We start from the raw sequence: 25163 nt of genomic DNA on the forward strand, positions 1-25163 counted from the left end.
CCTGCTCATTCTTAAGGTGAACAAAGGAAATAAATATCAACACATATCCTGTTTGCTGGACAAGGCCGTTCGTATTTTGATTTAAGAACACTGAGAATATCCCTAAATCCCAAGTACCTAGGAACAATCTGATGTTGAAATTTCAAAAAATTGACACATTCCCAAGTATCTTTTGGAGTCTCCAAAAATTTAATTTCACTTTCTAAAACATTTGGTAAGGTTTGGGGAAATCATAGGCAAACTGCCAATAAGGTGCCTGGACAGCTGGCTGGCTGGGACTCAGCCTGCCCACTGCATGGGAAGAACTGGGACTTCCTATTTGTTGGCATTAGCTGTCAGTCCCACTGACTTTCCTCCAGGATGCAGTACCCACCAGGATGTGAGTACTTCCACACAGCCAATTTCTTTATCCTGGGGACTTAGTGGGATACCAAAGAAATGGTGTGGTTGCTACTGGCAGAAGAGGGGAAAGAGAAGAAAGAAAGAACAAAGGAAGGGGAAAGATGAATATGAAACCTGCTTCTAGGTGTGCTTGGTCTCAAAGCCATCTCCCACCAGGCTCTGAGCCTTAGTGCCAAGATGGAATTAATTGCAAGCTCCAAGATATTACAAAATACAAGCTCAGTCTGTGCTTGAATAAAGGTGCCAGGCCGTGCATAATGACTCGGATCAGTAACTCAACAGTTTGCTACAAATCCTAGTGGCTCCCAGTCCCTAGATGGAGGATTCTAGTCTCGACCAGTTGAGAAGACTCAAAGTTCACTCAACTTACCCTCTTGACCTTAATAAAACAGAGACCCTGAAACTCCATCTCAGGACCAGCAGAGCTACAGCCAAGGATTCTAAGTCCAGCTCTTGGTGGACTGATCTCAAGTAAACTCAACATTAAAACCAGCAACCACAGCAGTGTACCTCTTGAGTAAAAATAAAGGAGATAAATGGAAAATGTGGAAATTTTATGTGCCATAATAATCCAACACTTTCCCACAGTTTTAGAAATGTAATAACTACGCATAGACTATATATACAATATGTGTGTGTGTATATAATATATATATATATTTATCTGTATATTTTATGTATGTATATATCTGTATGTGTGTGTGTGTATATATATATATATCATCATTTAGAAAACACTGTTTCCATAGGGTTGCAATGAAAAAAGACTCAGGATGATTTAACCCTCTATGAGCCTTAACTGAGAAGACATTTCAGATCAGATTATAAGGATTAAAGAAAATGAATCTACTCTAGCACAAGTCTGGCAGAGAACACATCCCAAATAAGTTCCCTTCCACAAACTGCTTCTATCTTCTTACTCCTGCTATTCAGAATGGCCTTCAGACATCTAGGGGAAAAAAAGACCAAGGAATCAAACCAATAGTAAAAGGCAAGGGAGCAAACCTGTCATTCACAGTTCTATGTTAGAGAAAATTAGATGGAGAAAAATCGTGCATCTGACACAGAGTGTTTGTCATCTTCATGGATGCATAATTCATAAGGTTATAATTAAAAGGTGATGGAGGTGGATTGAAGCTCCCCACAGAGGTGCCACTCAAAGCTCTAGCTTTAAGTGTGCCAACTGGCTCTTGGGGACCAATGCCAAGAATGAATGTGGTTGAAGGCTTTCTGCCAAAAGCAATGATAATTTAATGGACATGGAAGGGCAGACCAAGCTGGGCTCCTCTACCAACACAGCCTTTGGGATCACAAAGGAGTCTTTTAGGGTTTTCTGAATCTGTGCCATGTGGAAACGAGCGGTCAATAGAGCCAAAGCTGGAGAGTGGCCAAAAGGAAATGACTCCCTCTGAAAGAGAGACTGTGTGAAGAAATAAACCAGCCAGTTGGGGCCCTACCAGCTGCATCTGTACATGAAGCATTTGATTGTTAAAGAGCCTAAGAGAACACACACTGAGAATTGGAAATAAAATCCAAAGAAAACTGTTCCTGTAGTCCAGGCTAGCAACTTTTATTTATTTATTTATTTTTTACTTTTTTAAACTTTTCTTTTTCTTAATGGAGGTACTGGGGATTGAACCCAGGACCTCGTGCATGCCAAGCATGCTCTGTACCCCTGAGCTCTTCCTACCTCCCATGCCCCCCTCCCAGGGCTGGCAATCTTCTGCAGGAAGGTGTGAAGTAGATAAACTGAAGTTTCTCAAATTCACTACAGCTGTCTCTGACACGGGACAGTGGATGAAATGGGATGGCCCACATGATCAGTTTCAGTCCCTCTCAACACCACCCAATCATTAACTAATTATGGAAAACTCTGACATCTGGGTTTCAATTGTAGTGCCTGTAAGGGAAAGAGTACTCCTGTCGTTTTGCTAAAGAGCAAGAGTGGTAGGTGGGCTGGCTAGACCACCACGAAGCCCCTCTCAGCTCAGATTCTCCAGGATCAAGGCGCCTGGCACCTTAGCCCTGTTTTAGTTCCCTCCCAGTCAGGATCACACGTGGTCTACGCTTGCTGTAGCACTCGGCAGAGGCTACGGTCCTCTCACACGCATACCTGCCATTTTCTGAAGACTTTCAAATGCCAGAGAAACTGCTTCTCATTTTAATCAACACTTGGAGTAGCTATTTCACACGAGGTGCTGAGTTAATTCAGCGTGAGTCATGAGAATGTACAAATTGTTCCCTACTGTCAATGTGTTTGGCCATCTGAAGGCAAGGAATTCACTGCATCTTAAAAACTGGGGTGGGGTGGGGGAAGAATTCCCTTTATCAAAAATCAAACTCAGCATTCACGACTTTTCATCCAGATCCCAAGCAGACATGGGAAAAGCCAGGTTCTTTGGCTTCTTCATTCCCACCCACCTTTTCCTAAGTTAGGTGCAGCCTCCTAAGCCAGCCCAACACTGGGGAAGAGAAACAGAGACATCTCTGGGTTCAAAGCCAAGGGGGTTCTCTCACCAAACCTTTTCTTCAGAGCGGTGGTGGCCTGCCATGGAAGGGAATTAGAAAGAGCCCATGAGGTCCCAATAAGTAGATGGAGCTTTGAGGCAGGACTTCAGCGAGGCAGAGTCATTCTGGGGGCTTTGGTAGGCTGCACTGATGCCCCAGGCTGGGTGGCCAAGGAGAGAGGTGTTTCAGGCTAATAGGTGACCTGAATCAAGGGCGAACACACCAGAGCAGATGCCGAGGGAAGCACTGTCTTACTTAGTAGTGCTCGCATTTGACAGGACTCAGTCCTGGCTTGCTCCAGATACGTTACAGCCAGCAACCAGCATCAACACGCAACACCTGAACTGAATTGAAAACAGAAACCTAAGAGTTTACTATCAACAAAAATAGCTTCCATCTGACTTCTTCGTAGCCCAGACCAAAATTACAGCGACTGGGTGGTGTTGCCATGGTGATTCAGTTACCGCTGCAGACTGGCCTGTCCCGTGGGTAGAGTGGCAGGGTCCCCATGAACCCCACATGGTCCTGCACTTTACTTCTTTTTTTCTGACCTTTTCAATTCAATTTCAGACTTCTTTTTCTAACCACAGCCTCCAGAACCCATGAAATATACAAATAGCCCATCCTCCCTTCAGGTGCCATTATCCTGGGCAGGCTATGTGGCTTAAGTATACCCTAACGTTAGATGCAAGCTTTCCCCCTACTTAGGACTCAAAAACAAAGCTACAATTCAGCCTCTCAGTAACTTTAGAAAAGCCATCCATCTAAAGTAGAAAAGAATAGCCTGAAACCAAAAGTTATTTCACTGAGGCACTTGCAAATGCCCAGTCCCTAACATGGGGCTACTCAGACACCCCACAAAAGCAATTGGCTTAGGACCCTGATTTTCCCCTTTGAAACTGCATTTTTTAAAAAATGGTCCTGCAGAGCAAGTTTGGATGGATGGGGCTGGGGCTGGGGCTGGGGCTGGGGCTGGGGCTGGGAGTCGTATTCTCCAAAGAGCAGACTAAACGCACAGTGGAGTTTATCTCTATGGAGCCAGACTTACAGCTGACCCTGACTCTTCTTCGCTCCTGGAAACTCGGCTTTTTCTACAAACCCACTTGTTCATCCTGGGCTTACCTTCCAGAGGCCATAAAGCTTCTCCTCACAGCTACCCAAGCAGCAGGTTTCAAAAAAGACTCCACGCCACAGGCTGGCTCCCCCCACCGCCCGTGCAGGCAGAGGCTGCTGCCCAGAGAGAGCTTTTATAACCTATGACTGCATTTTCTGCTCAGGGAATCCCAAGGTGGGTGGAGACCCCTAATTCCAGTTAGCTGCCGCACATGAGGGAGGCTTTGGGCATTGCTGCATTGTTTTAACCAACAATCAACACTTCTTATGACTCCAAGGAATATGCTTGGTGGGTTCTTAAGAAAACTTGGAGTGGCTATATTTTTCAGGAAGTGCAGGGTCATTCTGCAGAGTCAAATGTGCCACTGGGAGAAATTACTGCCCAAACAGCACTTGCAAGCATGGGTTAAGCAGACGGTTCTCAGACCTCACTGTACATGGGTCCCACCTGGGGAGCTTGTTAAGGTGCAAGTTCCTGGGTCCATGAGGCTCTGATTCAGTAGCCTGTGACTCTGTATTTGTATCCAGCACCCAGCTAAGAACCGTGCTAGGGTTCCATGGTCCACACATCTGAAAGACCAACATGCAACCCCTCATTTGAGACCAAGGTTCCGGCTAAACCTTACACTTCTCGGAGCCCTACCTATGACACCACAGCACAATTTGTCCACTCCATGGACAAATCTGGGATACCACCATCCAATCCACTCACTCCAAGCCTGTGTCTGTGTTATGAACAGTGGTGGCTCCAGAACCTCTCCACAAGGCAGGGATTCGGATGCTGGATTCAGGGACAGGGGAACACCACTTAGGTTTAAATAATGTGCTTATTTGGGACAGCTTGTCAAGGGGCTGATGCTGATTGCTGGGCAAGGGACTCTGACTTTATCACTGAAATGGCCGTAACCCACAAAGACAGCTGATTTATACAATGGTTATAAGTGTCAATTTGTCTATCTCACACTGGATTCTAAGCTCATTGAGGACCAGGACTGGGGGTTACTCATCACAGGGCCCCAGAAGAGTATTCCATGCAGTAGATGCTCACCAAGTCATTACAATTCATTTCTGCACGTTCACCCGCCCCCTAAATCTTGCCCAAGTGCCTATAGGCAAGTACAGTGCCTTAAACACTAGAAGGCGCACCCCAAGTATTTATGGATCTGGTTTAATGCTAGGTAGGTCCTCCTAAGTCAGAGCTGCCACACAAGGTTGCACAGGGTGCTCACTGCAAAAAGCCACCACATCCAAGAGGTTCTCATTTACACTGAAGCCACTAAAGTATCTGAATAGATGTGGGAAAAATATCTGGATAGACATTTGTCCAAAGAAGACATGCAATTGGAGAGGGGAGGGAATAGCTCAGTGGTAGAGCATGTGCCTAGCATGCACAAGGTCCTGGGTTCAATCCCCAGTACCTATGTTAAATAAATAAATAAATAAATAAATAAATAAACCTAATTAAATCCTCCACCAAGAAAAAAAAAAGATGTTTTTTAAAAAAAAAACCCAACAAACCCATCAACCCCACTCCTAAATATATGAGTGAAAAGAAATGAAAACATGTGTCCACACAAAAACTTGTGCACAAATGTTCAAAGCAACATTATGCATGATAGCCAAAAATGGATCCAGCCCAGATGTCCATCAACTAATGAATGAATAAACAAAACGTGGTATATCCATGCAACGGAATATTATTCAGCAGTTAAAAGGGGGAAAGTACTAATATACTGTACAATGTACAACATGGCTGTATATTGAAAATATGCTAAGTGAAAAGAGCCAGACACAAAAATTGACATATTGTATGATTCAACTTTTATGGTATGTCCAATATAGGCTAATGAGTATGAGGTTTCTTTGGGCATGATGAAATTGATTATGGTGATGGTTGCACAACTCTGAACATATTAAAAAATCATTTAATTGTACACTTTTCATGGGTTGGTTAATTGTATGGTATGTGAATTATACCCCAACAAAGCTGTTGTTTTTTTTTTAACCCACTGCAATAAAATGGACAAGAAAAGGTCTAAGGGAGCAAAGTTATTCTATATTTCAAAAAATCTCTTTTGGTAGATTTGTTTACAATTAGATCTAGTGGATAAGAGATTCTTCCAAGTGTATTTTATATAAGTAGGGACACTCTGTATGGTTGGGCAGGTTGTACACTCAACAATATATTCAGCAGTATGTAGCAACCCTGTCCAAGTGGAACTCCATCTCAGACTGCATACTTTCTGGCCTGGGAAAGCAGAGCTGACCTGTGCCCTTAACCCTTTGTGTCCACAATCAAATAGTGGTTATTCTTCATTTCTACTCATTCTTTCTCATTTCAGATGGCCCAACTCACCTATATTCCCTAAACAATTCCCCTTCAAATGCATGGCACACAAAAGAAGGCCAACACCAAGGGCAGAATGGATGTGAAACCCCACTCTTCCTCCTGGTTGGGTTTGAAGCATTTCTATTTGCTTCCTGAGTCTGTACTGACCATCTGGGGACTCCATCTGTCTCCTCCCAGGCCCTGCAACCCTGGACTGTGATTCTTGCTAACAATTGATTGCCATGATTCCCGTTCAACAAAAATGATTTGGAGTTTTACACTGAGTGTTAAAAAAAACTCTTAATTATCCCCTGATCGCTTAACATAGAAAACACACTTTAACTGCTAAAGGAAAGTAAACCCTGCTTACTGAACAGTTTTGTTTATTATTTTTGAGAATAAAATGAGAAGATACATGTGAAAAAAACACTTTGAATGTTTATGGAGAACAGAAGATTTGATAGCTAGAAATAATTGGGGAGTTGCTAGTAAAGCACTTCAAGCTGTGTGTCTTTAAGCTAATGACTTTACTTCTCTAGGCTGCAGTTTATCCATTTGTAAGTTGAGCAAAATGGTAGTACTCTTTTCATAAAGTTGTTGTGACTATTACATGAATTAATATATATTAAGAGCTTTAGAAAAATATCTAGTTCCTACCTTGCTATTATTATAGTGTTTGCTATTATTATCATTTCATTATACATTCCAGATTTTACTTGGAATGAATTTTGGAGGGATCCACTCCAATGTGTTGGCTACCAATTTATGGGTTTCTTCTTATCCTGACTCCAACTTTTCTAAATAAATACTAATTGAACAGCATAATTGAGTGCTTAAGAATCTGATTTTGGAGCTGATCATCTGGATTTTAAACCTGGTTCCATCATTTCCCTATAGTCTCTCTGAGCCTCAGTCTCCTCATCTGTTAAATGGGTTAACAGTAGTACCAACCATATAGGATTGTTGTGAAGGTTAAGTGAGTTATTACACGTGAAGACTTAGAACAGATCCTAGTACATACATAGTAAGCAACACGTAAATGCTTGCTATTATGTTAAGTTAGGTTCCGAATATGGAAATATTATTGATGGTCTTATGATCATACTTCTTACTCTTCTGGGTTGCTGCTACAGGAAAAAAAAAAAAACTCCAATGATGTCGGTTTTTATGGCTGAGTAGTATTCCATTGTATAAATATACCACATCTTCTTTATCCAGTCACCTGTTGATGGACATTTAGGCTGTTCCCATGTTTTGGCTATTGTAAATAGTGCTGCTATGAACATTGGGGTGCAGGTGTCATCCTTAAGTAGGGTTCCTTCTGGATACAAATAGACTCATAGACAGAGAATACAGACTTGTGGTTGCCAGGGGGGTGGAGGGTGGGAAGGGATAGACTGGGATTTCAAAATTGTAGAATAGATAAACAAGATTATACTGTACAGCACAGGGAAATATACACAAAATGTTATGATAACTCACAGAGAAAAAATGTGGCAATGAGTGTGTATATGTCCATGAATGACTGAAAAATTGTGCTGAACACTGGAATTTGACACAACATTGTAAAATGATTATAAATCAATAAAAAATGTTAAAAAAAAAAAAACTCCAATGATAATCAGATGCAAACTAGATCCACCCTTTCATGCCAAGGTAGTCCTTACTGCTGGAGAAGAAACCCAGGTTATCCATCCTGAGCTTACAGCCCAGAATTTACATCAGGTTAAACATTTAAACAAGTTAAGCACAAAGGAAAACACCTAATAGGAACCACTCAAGGTGGTTATGTCCTCACGCAAATTCAGATTTCAGGAACACACAAATGATCCATGCATTCAAAGGACAGTGAATACAATTTTGCCCCCCACAACAGGGCAATGTTTGTTAGGAATGTGGAGGGAGGGCTACAGTTGATGATGAAACAATTAATCACACTTTGAGAACGGCTCAGTGACTCCCATTTTTCCCATCTGCACTTTCCAAGGCTCTGTTCACCCTGTGGTTAAGATGAACATCCCTTAGATGCAAGGTCATAAGGTCCGGAACTATGAGCGCAAGTACTGTTGGGCTAGTCCTGACCTGATGAGCCTGCACTAGTAGAGAAAGAGATAAAAGAATAAACTTGAAAGCAAGATCAGTTTTTAAATCTTCATAATATTATGCTGACAGGTCCTGGGCACAATGATGTCTGACTATAAAAAAAAAAAAGAATGACAACAACCCATACTAAACAAATTTCTTCCGTATAGCAGGGAACCATATTCAATATCGTATAATAACTTTAATGAAAAAATATTAAACGAGTATATGTGTGTGTATATATATGCATGACTGGGACATTGTGCTGTACACTAGAAACTGGCACATTGTAACTGACTGCACTTCAGTAAAAAAAAAATCCATACTAGACCCCAGGCCAGTGAAGGACCCCAGTCCTACTGGAGTATGGTCACGAAATCTGGACCTGGGATCCTAAAAAATAGGCAATTTTCTTTTGTAAATTGTGATTAGTTTGGTTAGATTAGAAGTTGAAGGATCAGAGGGAATTTGACAGACTATGCACACCCTCAAGGGGTTACCTCTGAAGAATTTCTTACTGATATACATAGAAATTATTTAACCATCTGAAAAATTTAGGGAATTACAAAAGCAAGTGGTGAATGCTAATGTCAGCCAATGATGAAGAAAAATGTATAGAAACATAAAAAAAATATTTATCTTGACATACTATAATGTACCTATAGTGTGCGTATGAGAATTTGGACCTCCAAATTTAAATATGTGGGAAGATTTATCAGCATCCTACTTAAGGATCTCTTTATGAGCCACAAAATACCTGTTCTCAGGAAGGGGGCCTCCTTCCCCCAGATCTCTCTTCTCGCAGAACAGAGGTTCTTATTAAAACCAAGTGTAGAAAAGAAAACACTGACAGATTGAACACATAAAAATCCAAATACTTTATTTAACAAAAGATATTGTAGACAGAATTAAAAGACAAGCTACCAATAGAAGAAAGTACCAGTAATATATACATAACGAGGAAGATAATAATATAATAATACAGAGAATCTACAAATCCATAGAAAGAAATAGCAAAACCCCCAAATGGGCAAAGGACAGGAAAACAAATTCACAAAAGAAACAACCATAATAATACATGAAATACTTTGAACCTTAATAATATGCAATGAAGCACAAGTTAAAAATAGAACATGTCTTTTTTTGGCTAATCATAAGGGGAAACATTTAAATATTAACAGTAACACAAAGAATCTAATGTTATATTGTAATTTCCATCTTCATTAAAATGAAGAGGATTTTAAAATCTCCTTATGACTAATTTCATTTATTCAACCAGTATTTACTGAAGGCATCTAAAGCCAATTACAGTGCTAGACCAGGCAATAGTTAGTAAAATGAGTAAAAAGACACCTACAAGAAAACTGTAGTCTAGTCGATAGACCATTATTTTGCATTGCTACCACTGATTTGCAACTTACATAGTTGTAAAATAGCTCCCATGGAATCAGAATCAGGTAATACAGAAGGGTGATAAATTTCCACCAACCACAACTTTTACCCTATAGACAAAATTAAATATTCAGGGGCCATATCAGAAATACCACACTAAAGAATTTGGACTTTCAATTCAGTTTCAGTCTTTGAGCAAAGGAGGTTCATGAAGGGTCAAGTTGGGAAATGCCAGGATACCCTTTCATTGGAGGGGCAAGGCCTGGCAGCAGGTAGAAGCTGACTGGAATAGCACAAGGATGGAGGCATCAATAAAATTTAGGAGGCTGAAGCAGGAGATCAGTCAGAATCTGAGAGCCAGAGTCAAAGTGAGTGGCCAATGAACACAGAAAACTGAATCAAGCAATCTAATGGATGTGGATGTGGGGAGTGAAGTGGAAAGAAGCGTATCCCCTGATGGTTTCTAGGTTTCTGGCTTACACAATTGGATAGGTGGTAGTGCATCCATCAACACAGGAGGGGCAAGCCCCTGAGTAAAGGTAAGGTCAGTTCTGAACAAGTAGAGCTTGAAGTACCTTTAGGATGTCGGGAAGGCAGATAGAAAGTGATCCCAGAAGATCTGCGGTGTAGTTAGAAGCCACTTGGTGTGTGGGGGCAGCCAGGCCTCCAGAGGCAGGAGGTAACGCGGCTCCTGAATATTTCCGGAGGTTTCGGCCCAGTGGAAGGCCACCGGGCGGGGGTAGCCCCTCCACCGCGGTGCAGCGAAGCCACAGAGGCGCAGGCCGCAGAGGCTCACTGTCTTTCTGCCGTTGGGCCCCTCCCTGCGCCTGCCCGGGCCGTGCCACGCAGGCCCACTTCCGCCTCCGGTCCCAGGGCCTAGGTGGCGGGCTGCGCGCGGGCGGGACTGAGGGCTTCAGGTGCTTGTCGGCGGGAGCAGCCTTTGCGCGGGGCGCGGGCTCCTGCGGGCGGGAGCAGCGGGCCTCGGCGAGCAGACCTGCTGCCCGGGCAGATGTGGCGGCCCCCACCCTCTGGCCGCAGGACGGCCCTGGGACGTGGAGGCTACACGCGAGGCTCGAGGAAGCGAGGCCGGCGTCCAGGGCCAGGCGAAGCGGGAGGCGGCAGCCCTGAGGCCGGGGCGCGTGACGAGAGCAAGCAAAAGAGGAGGATGGTGGCCCGGGCGTCTGGGAGAAAAGAGGTGAACAGTGACCAGTCGGGTGAGGCGTCCAGGGCTGGGAAGGCCTCGGCAAGGCGTCGAGTGGAGGGGCCGGGAGGCCAAGCGGGCCCTTCAGACCAGTCGGACCAGCAGGGCTTAGAAGCAGCGAAGGAGGCGGAGCTCCCGTTGCAATCCGGAAGACAGAGTAAGACAGCACTGAGGGGTCACCCCTTACTAGCCTTTGCACCCCTTCCTCTCCATCCATGTTTTACCTCTAGTGTTTCCCTTGAATCTGAGTGGGCTTTACTGATACACACGGTTGACCAGGAGAAGGGGGGAAAAACAGGGATTCCCTTAAAATGTGTTTACCCCGTTAAGATCCCTTGGTCAGAAGTTCTGTAAGGGGAGTTCCTCTTAGTGATCCACTTTGACTAGTGTGATATGATGATAATACTAGAGGTTATTTAGCTGCCTTAGAACTTATACAGATTTGTATGTAGTTCTTTAATAGACATTAAACCTTTGATTTAAAAACAAATAAATGTTTCCATAAAGCTATTTGGGGAAATTAAAAAAAAAGGGTGTCTTCACAGTATTTTTTATTGTAAGTGATACTGCTTTTTTTCCTCAATATAAAATCTTTTGTGGTATGTTTTGTTGTTTTGATCAGCCAAGGAAAAAAGAAAACTTACTGAAGCCTCAAGTGATGCTCTACAGCCAGGGATTGACCTAGTAAGAAAGGAATCATTAACCAGTTTGGAACCTTTCCAAACAGTGGAATGCAGTGAGTTTCAAAGTATGGCTTTCTTGCAGCCTTTGGGTAAGGAAGGTTTGGTAGAAGGTATTAAAAGAAGAATTCGAATTAAAAAACTTAAAAGCTTAGAAAGCCCACCTCTCAAAATAACCAAAAATAAGTCTCCACAAAATATTACGGTTGAATTTCAAAGTGAACTGTACAAGAATACTCCGAAATATTCTTGTAACAGCTTGTCACCTGGAGTAGAAAATAATCCCATTTTAAAATTACCTGATTGCAGTTGTTTCCCCCATTCCAAGGGTTGTAATGATGAAAATAACCTTGCACCTAAACCTGATGTTGGATGTATACATGTATCAGAAAATACCTCAAAGTTAAAGAAAGAAAGTCCTAGGAGTCTTGCAGTTAAGAGTGACACAACTATTCCGCAGCTTTTACAAACTGAAGAAAACTTAATGGGAGTTAATAAGTTATTGCTTGAAGAAAATGACTTATACCAAAGTAAAAATAATGGCTTGCTTTCCTGCCTCCTAAGTGAAAAAAATAAAAACTCAGTAGAGGAGAGAAATGTTGGGAGAAAACTCAGAAAAAGGATGAAGGTATCTGAAAAAGAAGAAGAAATGGTTATTGAGATGAAGTTCTCTAATGTGTATAACAAGTCTGAGCTGGTGTTACCAGAAAGCCAAACAGGTCCTGAAGGTAAAGAAGCAGAGACTTTAGAGGCTAAAAAAAGTCCTTTAAAAGTTTTGAGAAAAGTAAACCATGATACACTGTCAGCAACGGATCATTTGTTAAGTCTTCCAGAAATAGAAGGGAAAAAAACAAGTCCTGAACATCACGTAAATGCTATGTTCCAGAAAACCCTTGAGCCACTTTTGAAAGAAGAAACGAATGCTTCAGAGTCCTTAGGGTGTAAAGGCATAGATCCAGAAGAGTATTCTAAGTCGATGAAAAGCTCAATAATGGAATCACCTAGCGATCGCTACCCTATTGAAAGAAGATCCTCGAGGGAAGACTTGAAGAATGAAGGTGAAGTATCTAAGTTAAGCTGTCACAGAACAATACCAATGACTGGCAAAAGAACTTGGCCTTGTTATTCCTGTGCTAGAACATCTGCCTGGTGTTGGAAAAAGGCTTCCTTGCCACAGTCAAATTTTAACTTTCTTCCTGGGTCTCAGGAAGGTTTTAGGCAAGATGATTTTCTTAAACACCAAACAAATCAAACTCACTTAACTGACTCCAAGTTAATGCTGCAAAGTTCCATAACAGAAACAAACAGTGAATCTTCAAGTAGAGAAAAATTGGATTCTGATTTAAATTGTTTATCTTCAGTCTCTACAGTAGAACCTATTTTAATGGTTATGAAGGAATTTATAAACAATTATGATAAAAAAATGCAGTCAGAGGAACCGAGCAGAAGTGGGTCAGAAGTAGTTTCTAATCCTACTGAAGATGTCCAGTTAACTAACGTGACTCAAAACTTGACAGGAAGTAAAAAAAAAGATAGAGGGAATTTAACAAAGCCTACTTTGACAGTGGCTTCCCAGGATGGCCAGGAAGCAAATAACTTCACAGACGAAATTATTCATCGAAAAGCATGTATTGCTAAGCAGACACTTGTGGTTCCAGACTTCGTTAAGATATTGAACACAGGGTGGCTGACTAATTTTAAAATTCCTTTGCTTAAGAATAAAACAGAAAAAAGAAAAGAAATAAATGCCAAGTCATCGGAGAGAGAAGTATATAATCCCCTAGAACTTGACAATTTTTCTGGAGCAGAGGTAAGGCAGAATAGGACTGAAGAAAATGTCACCACAGTAACTTCAAGACGTCAGGCTTTGAGCGTACGAAGTAGTGTAATCCCAATGCAAAGCTGTTCCAACTCACACGGCAGTAAGGATTCCTGTATTTCTCCAAGCTTTTTAACGCAAGGTAATAATAATAAACCATCTAACCACATCTCTAAACCAGGCAATATTGTTTCTAATAAGGAAGCTATTTCTCTCCCAGTTGACAATTATACTTCTTTTTGTGATCCTGGGTATATAGAGAAAAGTCCTGCCTTTGGCTCCAGTGAACAAGGAACATTCAAATCAGTTTCCTCTGAAGTTAGTGGTAGAAAAATGACAAAGAACTTCTCAGAAATTAAAGTTGGGTTTCCAGATATTCTTAAAGCATATGAAGATGATGTCCTCTTAATTGATCTAATTGAAGATGACCCGGACCTCTTTGGAGTATCCAATGAAGGGGAGCTCTCATTTACTTCAGAGGTTCCCACGATAAGCCAGGAGCCCAATGTTGCTGAAGAGCATCAGTCAACAGACTCCAAGCATGTGGAGCTTCCAGGAAAAAAAGAACCAAGCGATGACTTGAGGTATGTGTGTTCATGTGTACCTTTTGGTGGAGATTATTGTTGGGGGTTTCAAAAACACTTTCTGCTCTTAGGTGTCACTAATTTATTCAGTGATCATTGAAGTTCTGTTATTTTTTTTAACCTAGTTATTTATTAAATGTAATACAGTATATTATTGCTGGGACCTGGAAATGTCATTATGCTAAAACTTAGGATTGAAATAAAACAATTATATATATCCTTGCAGTTACGATGGAGCAGATTAGCTGTTCAGAATTTTAAATGGTGATGAATAAAGTGACCTTTTCAATTACTTACATTGCTTCTTTCAAAAGTCAATTAAATATACTTTCATATGTTTTTAAATTATTATCAATATGCAGATAGACTTATTTCAGCCAAGTTACTTATTAAGAACAGTACTGTGTATTTTAACCCATTTTCCTTGCTAGGTAAAAAAACTCATTTTTCAGGGGACAGAGAAGCCTTGGAAAAGTTTATTTGAATTAGGACTTGAAAGTAGAATAAAAAGTTAAACTAATTTTCAGAGGGAAAAAGTCTAACATTTTTTCATGGTTTTATTTTTAAGGTGATGATTTTAAATGATGATTTAGCCCTAAAGAGAATGAGTTTGCTTGAGGCAACTAAATTGAACCAAGTAATAAACCTTTGTGTTATTGGAACTTGATCTACCTAGTTGCCCCAAATTTTATTTAATATTATGCCCTATTTTACTAGATTTTTGTAGTTCTTCAAGCTCTGATTTATATTTGTACATCACAATACTTGAATGTTGGAAACAATGTTGCGAACAGACTCAAAAGGAAACATGAAAACACTTTCCACTAAGATTCAATGGTACATGACTTAAATTTCTCTGGTATTTATACATTTTAGTTAACTTTTGTGATACTGTATTCTTCCTGATGTTCTTGGGGTTACAAGAACTTATAACTTACCCCAAAGGAAAGACCAAGAGCTTTATCTGTTATTTTTTAAAATAGTGTAATGAGGAAGGATGATAATCTGCCTATTTTGAAGGTGGAAAAAAATGAAGATGACAAGTTGTCACTTGTCCAGGGTCACACTACTAGTAGCAGAATCTAGATTTGAACCCAAGCCTGTCTTACTTTAAAATTAGTGGGTAAGAATGTAACCTTTATAATCTGACCTAGGTTTTTGAATCTTCTTGCCCTAGTAGCTGTGTGACCTTTTAGGTAAATTATTTTACCTTATCTGTGAAAAGGGAAAGTACTTGCCTTAGGGTTGTGAGGATTAAATCAGTGAATGGATGGGAAAGGTTTTGGTGTGGCACTGGATGAATAGTAAGAAGTCAATAAAGGATAGTTATTAAAAGTGCTTGTAACTCTTGTTACTCTGTGCTTCCTTTGAGGAATACAAAGGGAAATTAGAGCAAACCCCTCATTCAAGAGCAAACATCTCTGTTAACTAACAAGATGTTGACAATGAGCTACAGCCAAAGATAGAGACAAAAGTGAACTGGGCATGAAGTTTGTTTTTTATTCTTTTTTTTCTTAGAATAATGGCTGATTTTATAAAAATGATATATGTTCACTATATTAAAAGTCTAAAAGGGAGGAAATCTCACCACTCAAAATAACCAGTTAATTACTCACAATTTGTATGCATTATTCCAGACACCTGTCTATGCATATATGGGGATATCATCTTAGAAAAATTGGATTATGCCATTTTTTAGTAAAAACATTTAATTTTATTTACACTTAACTGAGGGGAGAAGGGCCTGAGGTGAAACTGAAGGAATTGCTGAATCTATGTATTTATGAACAATAATAGATTTATAAAAACAATATTTTTCCTTACTGTAAGTGGTGCATTATCATATTTTGTATTTTATTCTATTTTATTAAAAAATCCTGGTTGCAACCCATTAGATTTCATCAACCCCTTGAAAAATGCTCTGGTAGAGAATAAACTTGCTGTAATCTGTGTCATTCTCCAGAAGCTTGTCTTACTCTCCTCTCCTTTTTGCTCAGATTTTCTCTTTTGTGTCCCTGTGTTCTGTAGCCTCACCCAAGTCTGTTTCTCTCCTTTCCTCCTTCTGCCTGTTTTTTCCCTTTCTGCTCCATCAAGGCAGAACTGTAACTTTCTACTCCAGTAATGCAAAACTGTAAAATATTTATGGGGATTGCAGTTTTGTTTATATTTTTCTTAGGTGAATTTAAATTTTTTGTGTCTTGTGTCTTTCAAATTCAAAACAAAAATTACTTCTAACAAAAGTGATGTGCAATTTTACCTTCTTTGTAACTTAGTTATTCATAGTAAAATGTTTCTCACCCTTACAAACTATACCAGCAATATTAAAAATACTATCACAATACTTTGAAATTAGAGCAGTACACTTGCTGTACCTATTTATGTCTTCTTTTTTTTTTTTTTTTTTTGAAGAATAACCTCCTGTGTGTCTGAATCTGTACCTGTTTATGAATGTAACATTCAGGATAATTAGAAACTGCAGAAACACCCCTCAGTTCTTCTCTATTTATTGTCACTTATCCTATTCCTGCTATTACCTTAATATCTCTCCTGGTTTTTCCTTCCTCTCAGTTCTCACTGCTACCAACTTATTCATATTCCTTCTGGGTTATTGCAGTTAGCTCCTTGTTAATCTTCTTGAACTCTAGCAGTATATCCTCCTCCATAGTAATATTTTGAAATAGAAATTGATCTGCCAGTGACTGCTTACAGTGCTCCAGTGGCTTTCAGCCACCTGAGGGTAGAGTCTAAATTGCTTGGCATGACTTTGTATAGCTCTTTAGTGGTTCTGCATCCATTTTTTCTTAGGCAGTTATGGTGTTGGTGGGGAGGAAAGTGAGGTGAGAGGTTAATAAAAGATAAGCAGAGAAGGCAGCTCACTGTTTCCACAATATGTCATGCATTTGAATCCTTTTGCATGTTTCTTTATCTGAAAGTTCCTTTCTCTTCATTCAGTTGTCCTTTAAGTCACACCTGAGTTGTTATTCTAGGGGTTTGTTCCAGTAGTTCTCTTGGCACACATCTCTGTATGTTATGTCTTCTTTAAATGCATCTCTTCCAATACTACGAGTTCCTAGGCAGGGGTATCTTCATTTGGGTCTCCATAGAGTCTGACCAGGAGGATGTTAGATGCTTAATGTATGGAGAACAACTCAACACACAGGAACCTTGTTCTCACAGAGCTTTTAGTCTAGCAAGGAAGGCAGATGATTAAGCGAATACATAAAATATGGTAAGAGAAGTGCAGGATGTTAAAGGCCTCCTGGTCTGAGTGATGTTTAAGATGAACACTAAAGAATGAGTAGGAACTAGCCAATAGGTGAAGACAAGTTCAGAGTAGAAAAGTGAGGGGAAGGAATAGCCTATAGGAAGGTCCCCAGGGAAGAACATGTAACAGCCAAGAGTCAGAAATAACACCCCATGCTTTAGTGGTCAGGTGGCGAGAAATGAAGCTACCAAATATGCAGAAAGGTCAGTTGTGCAGAGCTTTGTAAATAGGATAACCCTAGTACTGATCTTCGGAATCACAAAACATTTAGAAGGGAAATGAGCTATTAATAATCACTATGCCAGAATAACAGGCATGAATGGATCATCCTGGATAAACTAGAATTCATGGTGGATGTGAACTTTATCCTGAGAGCATATAGAGATTCATTGAAGGACTTTTTAAGTAAAGAATTTGATAAGATTTGCATTTTAAAAATCATTATAGTCTGGTGTGGAGAATAAATTGGCAGGGAGCTATTGTAATAATTAGACCAAAAGGACATGGTGACTTCAGCCAGAAGTGGAAGTGGATTTGAGAGAGGTTTAGAAAGTGAAGATTGGTCAATCAGATGGGGGCAAGGTCAGAGATAGGAGTTAAGGATTATATCTGGTTTCTCTTATTTCACAGCAGGTCATTACAATTCTCTGATGAAAAGAGGCAGGATCGTGGTGGGATATCGGTCATAAGGGCAAATTTAGACGTGTTCATTTGGAGAGACCTTTGAAATACTGAAATGGAGATACTCAAGTAGACATGAGTCAAGAGGTAGGAATTGGGGGAGGAAATTTGTGTATATATGTGTCTTGTTTGTGTTTTTATTTTCCCATTCTTTAAACTGTATACTTGTGATAATTTGCAACCTCAGGGACTTCTAAATGTAATCTGAAACTGCCCCCACTTCCTCACCACCCTCTATACACACACACGCACGCACACACACAGAGGGCAGGTGGAGTCTGAAGAAAGAGGCAAACCATTCCAGATTGGTAGGTGACAGGTTTAATAAGCAAGGGAACTTACACATGCAGCTTGTCTTGGGAAGCTGCAAGATGAGTAGATCTCCATTCCAGTCCCCTGAAATCTCAGAAGTTTGCATTGAAGCCTTGAGTGGGTTCAGCCATGTATACGATCCAGATGGTCCCAACAACACCTTACTATCAAGGCTGTGTCCTTGGGCAGCTTCTAGCATGGGGAATACAAGCAGAACACACATCCCCAGGATGGGGGAGGGGACGAGGGGCCCCAGATTGCTTGGATCCAGCTCACAGGTCAGCTGGCAGTTATGTCCTCTCAGGTGCCTCCTCCAACACCTTCTCATTGTTTCTAGGGTTTATGTTGAGGGAAAAAAATACTTCATGTTTTCCAAAGACCTCAAAAAACAGTATATATAAAATGTTTTGTTTTCTTCTTTCTTGGCTAGGAAGTAATCCTGAACCAATGAGCAGTTGTAGGACAGGTTTAATAAAACCCACTTATTAAGTGAATAAATGGTGAGATTATGGACATTTATTATATTTTATTCAGTGTACTTTTATACATTTTTGTCTTGAGTTTTTAAAAATGAACAGTGTTTGGCCATTTGTTTTTGAGGGACTCCTGTAGATGTAGTTTTCATTTGTTGAGCCTGTGCCATTGGCTTTGAGAACATTTTATCTCATTTAATCCTCACAATAACCTCATGGGTAGGTGGCATTCTCATTTTACAGATATGGTTAAACTCAAAGAAGTTAAATAACTGTGCCACAGTTGACACAGTAAGTGGCAGAACAGTATTTGAACCCAGCTTGGTCTAACTCTGATCTCCATGACCATAACCTTCAGACCTTATGTTGTCTTCAGAGACTGCAGAAACAGACTCAAACTGCTTTCCAACCATCTTCTTTTTCCATTGGCAGCAATACATACATGCACACGCTTGAGAGTAGAAGTGGAAACATATTACATTGGTGTAATACTTTAAATTTAGATGCTTGGCACATGCAGTCATCAGTCCTCTCTGAGTAAGAGTTCAGACAGCAGTGCTCCATACAGTTGTGGCACAAGTGATTAAAGAGCCAGATGAAGCATCTCGGTGGTGTGCTGTCCCAGGACAGACTCCCGCCTTGGAGGACTTGAGCTCATGTTCACCAGCTGCTACAGCCAGTAGTGTTTAAGAGGTGTGGATGGTTCTGCTGGAGTGTGTTCTAATGTTTAAGCTCTGTTTGCTTTGTAACAGAGAACCTCCTGTCCTGGATCCTGGGTTGATGAAGTCAGAGAGCTGTGCTTCCTTGTCAGCAGGTAGAATTCGACATTTGCACAATGTGCAATATTGAGCTATTTATGTATCTCTATTGAGGCCTAGTCAAAATGAATTCATTAAAATAGGAAGATTTTCATTTTAGAGTCTGTTAAGCATGTTTTACAGTTTGTCACTTTTCCTCAGTTTTAATTGCCTAGTTGTCAGATCAGATTTTGAGAAATTGTCTAGTTGGTTATTTAATAAATAAGTTGTTTATTAGTATCTTTAGTTATACAGATAGTATAAAAGATAGATAACTGGCCTTAGCAATTTTTGTAATCTTATTTTGAAATTGAAATATATATTTAAGCTTTACCACATTTTAAGTCTGAGTCCTTTTTAAAATTTTTATAATTAACAGCTAATCATAAGTTCAGGTAACTGGATCTTTACAGGAAATAACTTAATTTGAAAGTTAATTTTACTTCAACTATCAAGTTTTTAAAATATATTGGAAATAGCTGGACATGACCAAGAAAGAGTCTTAAATTTATCTTGATATGTCTCAATTTTGTCTTACTGCCAATTCTTTTTATACCATATAATGGAGTTATTTTGATAGAGAGGGAGGAATAAATGTATAATTTGCTGAAAACTCTACTTCATATTTGTCACATTGGACTTTAAAAGAGTCTCTGAATTCTAACTCATTTTTAGAACAATCTTTAAATGACTTGGTTATTTTGTCATTTAAAGTTTCTGCAGTTGAATATTCTTTTCAGCAGATGAGCTAAAACATGATTCCAAAGATGCAGACATTTCCTTAGAAGAAGTTACTAATGAGACCTCTGAAGATGAAAAACTGGGGGACTTCAGTGAACACACAAAAAGCTCAGATTTGGATGAAAAGGTACGAGAGAGTCTTTTGGGTTTTGTTTTTTTTTTTTTCTTCTTGATCCAAGTAGTGGTAAGTATAGAAGTTTATGGTAACACTGTTGTCAGATGACAACTATAACTTCTTTTTATTGAGGAAAAGAATCACAGCATTCTGACCATGGGATATATTGCTGGCTGCTTTGCATTGGCACAGTGTTAAGAGTTTGACTTGTCTGAGAAAATGGGGTGTACTGTTTAATTATACATTTAGCTTTTAAGTATCCTGCAGTTCCTCTCAAACCTATGTAAATCTTTCTAAATTGTTAGGTATTTTCCTGCCTCATTAAACACATTTACTGAATATCATCTGATCTTGATTGAGATTTAGAATGTCATAGTACATGAGTGCTGTGAATGCAAATGTCAGTTACGTGACCACAGATATAGGAGGCATAGGAATTGGAGCTAAACCTAAGCCGATGTTGGAATGCACCATTGGTGTATGAGATGGGGAAAACTTGGGGTGTCAGTTATCTGCCAGATAATGTGTATTAACCTTTTGAAGAATTTGACTCCTAGGCAACTATTCCATACTTTCTTCTTTGTCTTTATTCCTCCTCATTCATCCTCACAGCTAACAGCCTAGGTTCCTACTTCATCAAGAAAATTGAAATAATTGGAAAAGAACTTCCTAAGTTCCTGCCAGTACATTAGCCCACCCCTCTGCATCTGTCCCCAGAACTCCAGCTTCACTTCTGCAGTGGATGAACAGGCCAAGGCTGTTCTCTTCACCTGTGTGCTAGAATCCACCTCTTCTCTCTCAAAATAGTACTCCAGTAATTCTCCTTTCATTACTAGATCATTCTCTTCAACATAAGCATGCTTTTCTCCCAACTTCAGGTAAAAACAAAAAAAAAAAAACCCTTTCATGGTCCCATTTTCCTTTTCGGCTGTCATCCTGTTTCTCCAAAGGCTTGTCTAAACCCACCAGCTCCAGTTTCTCTCCTCCAGTTTCAAAGATATTTGTCTTCACCTCCATCAAAACTACCCTTCTTAAACTCTCCAGTGACCTCCTTGTTGCTGAATCTAATGGCCATAGTTCAGTCTCAGTCTGACTCAATCTGTCACCAGTATTAACATCAAAACTTTTTTCACATGACTTCCAGGATAAACATACGTGCCTGGTTTTCTGTCTGTCTGCAACTTCCCAGTTGGATTTGCTGGCCTCTCATGATGTCCCTCATCTCTACATGTTGGAGTGACCCAGGGCCAAGACTGCATCTGTTCTTTTTTCCTGTCTAGAGTTGCTCCTTACATGGTCTCATCCAACCTCATTGCATTCAATGCCACCTATGTGCTAAGACTCTCAAGTTGGTATCTCGAGCTTGAACTTCTTCTCTGAACTGCAGACCTTTGTGACTGGTTGCCTACCTGATTTTTCCCCTTGGTTGTCCAACTAGGCATCTCACATTTAATACGGTCAAAACTGAACTGTTTTATACCCCCTTCCCTAGCACAAACCAGCCCTTCCTGTAATTTCCCCCTTTTCTATTGATGGCAGCTCTATAAATTACTTAGGCTCAAAATCTTGGATTTCCTTACTTTCTTTTTCTCTCACTCCATATCCAGACTATAAGGAAATCCTGCAGGCTTTACTTTCAGATGATGTCTAGAAATTGTCCACTTTCCATCAGTCCTGCCCACACCACACAGTCTCAGCTTGATACAATCTCCTGCCTGAATTACTGCAGCAGCCTCCTAACAGATCTGCTTCTAATATTGCCCGCTTGTAGTTTATTCTCAGCACAGCATAAATTAGGTCATGTCAGCCTTCTGCTTCAAACTCTCCAATGGGTTTTAATACTCTGATTCAAAGCCACAGTCCTTTCTGTGACCTGTGTGGCGCTGTATCTATTCCCTTTACCCTTCCCCACCTTGTTACCTCTCTGACCTCTTCTACTCCTCTCCTTACCCATTTCGCTCTGACCGCATTAGCCTCCTTGCTGCTCTTGGAACACAGCAGGCCCTCTCCCGCTTTGGGGCCTTTGCCTTTGCCATTTTATCTCCTAAAAAATGATACAGCTAACTTTCTTGTTTCTTTCACTTCTTTGCTCAAATTTCATCTTCTCAGGGAGATTTCCTCTGGCCAGCCAACCTAAAATTGCAGTGTTCTCCCTTCTCCCAACATTTCATATTTCCCTTTCTGGTACTTAACACAGTCTGACATTCTATATATATTTGCTTATTTATGTTTGTCTCCTCCTGCTAGAATGAAACTTTATGAAGGCAAGGATTTTTGTCCATTTTGCTTACAAATGAATCTTTAGCACCAAGAGCAGTGTGGCTGATACAGAGTAATAGCACAAGTGATTGTTGAATGGATATTGAATGTGAATTTGAAGGGAGTCCTGAAGTGCCGGAAGTGTCCTGTAGCATGAATAAGAATCTCAATGGTTTGATGATAACAGCCAGTATGTATTGAAGCTTTATTAAATGGCAGCCAGCCACTGCTGGAGACTTAGCACTTATCTGTAGTATCTGGAAGTGCTGCTCAGGGGTTCCCAAGACCACCCTCAGTTTCCATAATTTGCTAGAAGAACTCACAGAGATTAGCAAAGGTGTTATACTCAAGGTTACAATTTATCACAGTGAAAGAAGACAGTTTAAAATCAGCAAAAGATAGAGTCACATAGGACAGAGCACTGGAGAAATTGGGTGCAAGCTTCTGGTTGTTCTCTCCCAGTAGAGTCATGTGGACACTGCTTGCTTCTCCCAGGAGTGACATATGGCAACACAGAATATTGCCAGCCAGTGGGGCTTGACTGAACCCTGGGCAGGGCTTCTATTGGCCACTTAGGCATGGCTGACCACCTGCATGACTGACCTTAATCATTCAGTCTCCAGTCCCTCCAGAGGTTGACCTGTTACCATGTGGCTCAAGTTCCCCATCATAAATTACGTTGTTAGCATAGACTCTCTGGAGAGGCTCAAGGCCCCTATCATAAATTACACTGTTAGTGTACACTATCTGGTGTGACCCCAGACCCCCAGGTTAACAAAGATACGCTTACCAGGCAGCATATTCCAAGGGCTTAGAAGTTACCTCTGAGGAGCAGATCAAGGGGCAAGCCTTTACTGTACAGCATATAGACAACCCAGACTTACTAAATTAATTCTTTACTGCACATGAGGTGTGTACTGTTATTTCTCTTTACAGACGGAAAAACGGAGACTTAGAATCAGAATCTTGTCCATGGTCACACAGCAGAGTTCCTTGACTCTGTAGCAGAGGTCAACAAACCTTTTCTTTAAAAGACTAGACAGTAAATACTTGTCTGGCTTTGTGGGCCATGTGGTTGCTGTCGCAGCCACTCAACTCTGCTATTGTAAAAAGAAAGAAGCCATAGATGGGATGTAAACAATGTGAATTGCTGTGTTCAAATAAATCTTTATTTACAAAAACAGGCAGTCTGCAAGCCATAGCTTGCCAACCCTTGCTCTAAAGCATTAAAAAAGTAAACAGTTTATGCTCTGTTCTTCTTAAAGCTGAAGAGAGGACTTAATCCATTCAATTCTGCAAGGACAGATTTTAGGAGACGTTTTCCAGAACACACTGAGTTTCTAACACTAAATATTTTAAAGATGTAGACTGTTTTCAATATTAGCTCTTTTGAAAATAATCCACAAAATCATTTAGCTGCTTTCTAGTCTGGTACTACTTCCTGGATTTGTTTAAGGGAAGGGGAATGATACCTTTATCCTTCTGATCCCATGGTAAGCTTCAGAGTACCAACTCCAGAAAATACATGACCCTGACAGCGATACTTGTCTTTGATATCTGTCCCCTAAATTTGGGAATCAACAAACTTTTATCCATCTCTCACCTAAAACATTTTAGGAAATTTAGAGGGCAAATAGATTGACTTACAGGAAGGACATAGCCTAGCCTACCCCTTTTCTGCTTTTATGTATGGTTTTCTGTAAATTTTTAGAAATGTTTCCTTATTTGTCTTTTCCAAAGACCTTGTTTTTCTTTCTCTTGTATATCAGTTATACCCAGAATCCATGTATAACAATTTTTAGGTTTGCCATGGTAGTAATTGCTTAATGATTCTAGTTTTCAGCCCCAGATGGTTAAAATGCTAGTATACTTTTTAATATTTGTTTTGAAACAATTACAAATTCACAGGAAGTTGCAAAAGTACTTTCCCCCCATGATCACATCTTAAAGCACAATATCAGAAGCATTAGTTACTGATATTAGTACAGTGAGTGAGTGTAGTTCTGTGTATTTTATCAAGTGCAGATTTTTGTAGCCACTGTTGCCATCAAGATAATTATTCTGTTACTACAGAGATATTCTTTATGCTGCCCCTTAGTCTCACCTCCCTCCCTACCCCAACAGCCATAACCTTAGCAATCATTAATATGTTTTCCGTGTCTATAATTTTGCTATTTTGAAATAAATGCCTAGGTCTGCCATTGCTGGGCTAACTGGTAATTGCTTGCTTAGGTTTTAACTTGGGTGGACTCAGCCTCCAGGTTACTACCCTGTGGTAGCAGGCAGTAAAAACGTTTACTGTGTTATTTTAGTGTTAGCTGAGTTGTTTGGAGTCTGCCTTACAAAGGTGTAGTTCAAGGGTCAGTTTTAGAGACTTGGACCAAGTTGAAAGCAGTTTTGGGGGCTTCCT

At 40.2% G+C, this 25163-nt stretch overlaps 1 protein-coding gene across 2 annotated transcripts in view; it reads left to right on the top strand.

The window, feature by feature from the left end:
• The first annotated feature begins 10797 nt into the window (after positions 1 to 10797).
• LOC116150504 (protein TOPAZ1) overlaps positions 10798 to 25163 on the top strand; it is a 54287-nt gene continuing 39921 nt past the window's right edge. The window contains exons 1-4 of one of the 2 annotated variants that reach the window (XM_064479252.1): positions 10798 to 11184; positions 11650 to 14110; positions 19594 to 19655; positions 20379 to 20506. In XM_064479252.1, the coding sequence (XP_064335322.1) occupies positions 10836 to 11184; positions 11650 to 14110; positions 19594 to 19655; positions 20379 to 20506 (3000 nt within the window). In that variant the 5' untranslated portion in view covers positions 10798 to 10835. The remainder of the gene's footprint in view (positions 11185 to 11649; positions 14111 to 19593; positions 19656 to 20378; positions 20507 to 25163) is intronic. The other variant, XM_064479253.1, reaches the window with a different exon arrangement.

The sequence above is a fragment of the Camelus dromedarius genome, chromosome 26 (assembly GCF_036321535.1).
Source record: "Camelus dromedarius isolate mCamDro1 chromosome 26, mCamDro1.pat, whole genome shotgun sequence".
In the NCBI taxonomy this organism is placed as follows: Eukaryota; Metazoa; Chordata; class Mammalia; order Artiodactyla; family Camelidae; genus Camelus; species Camelus dromedarius.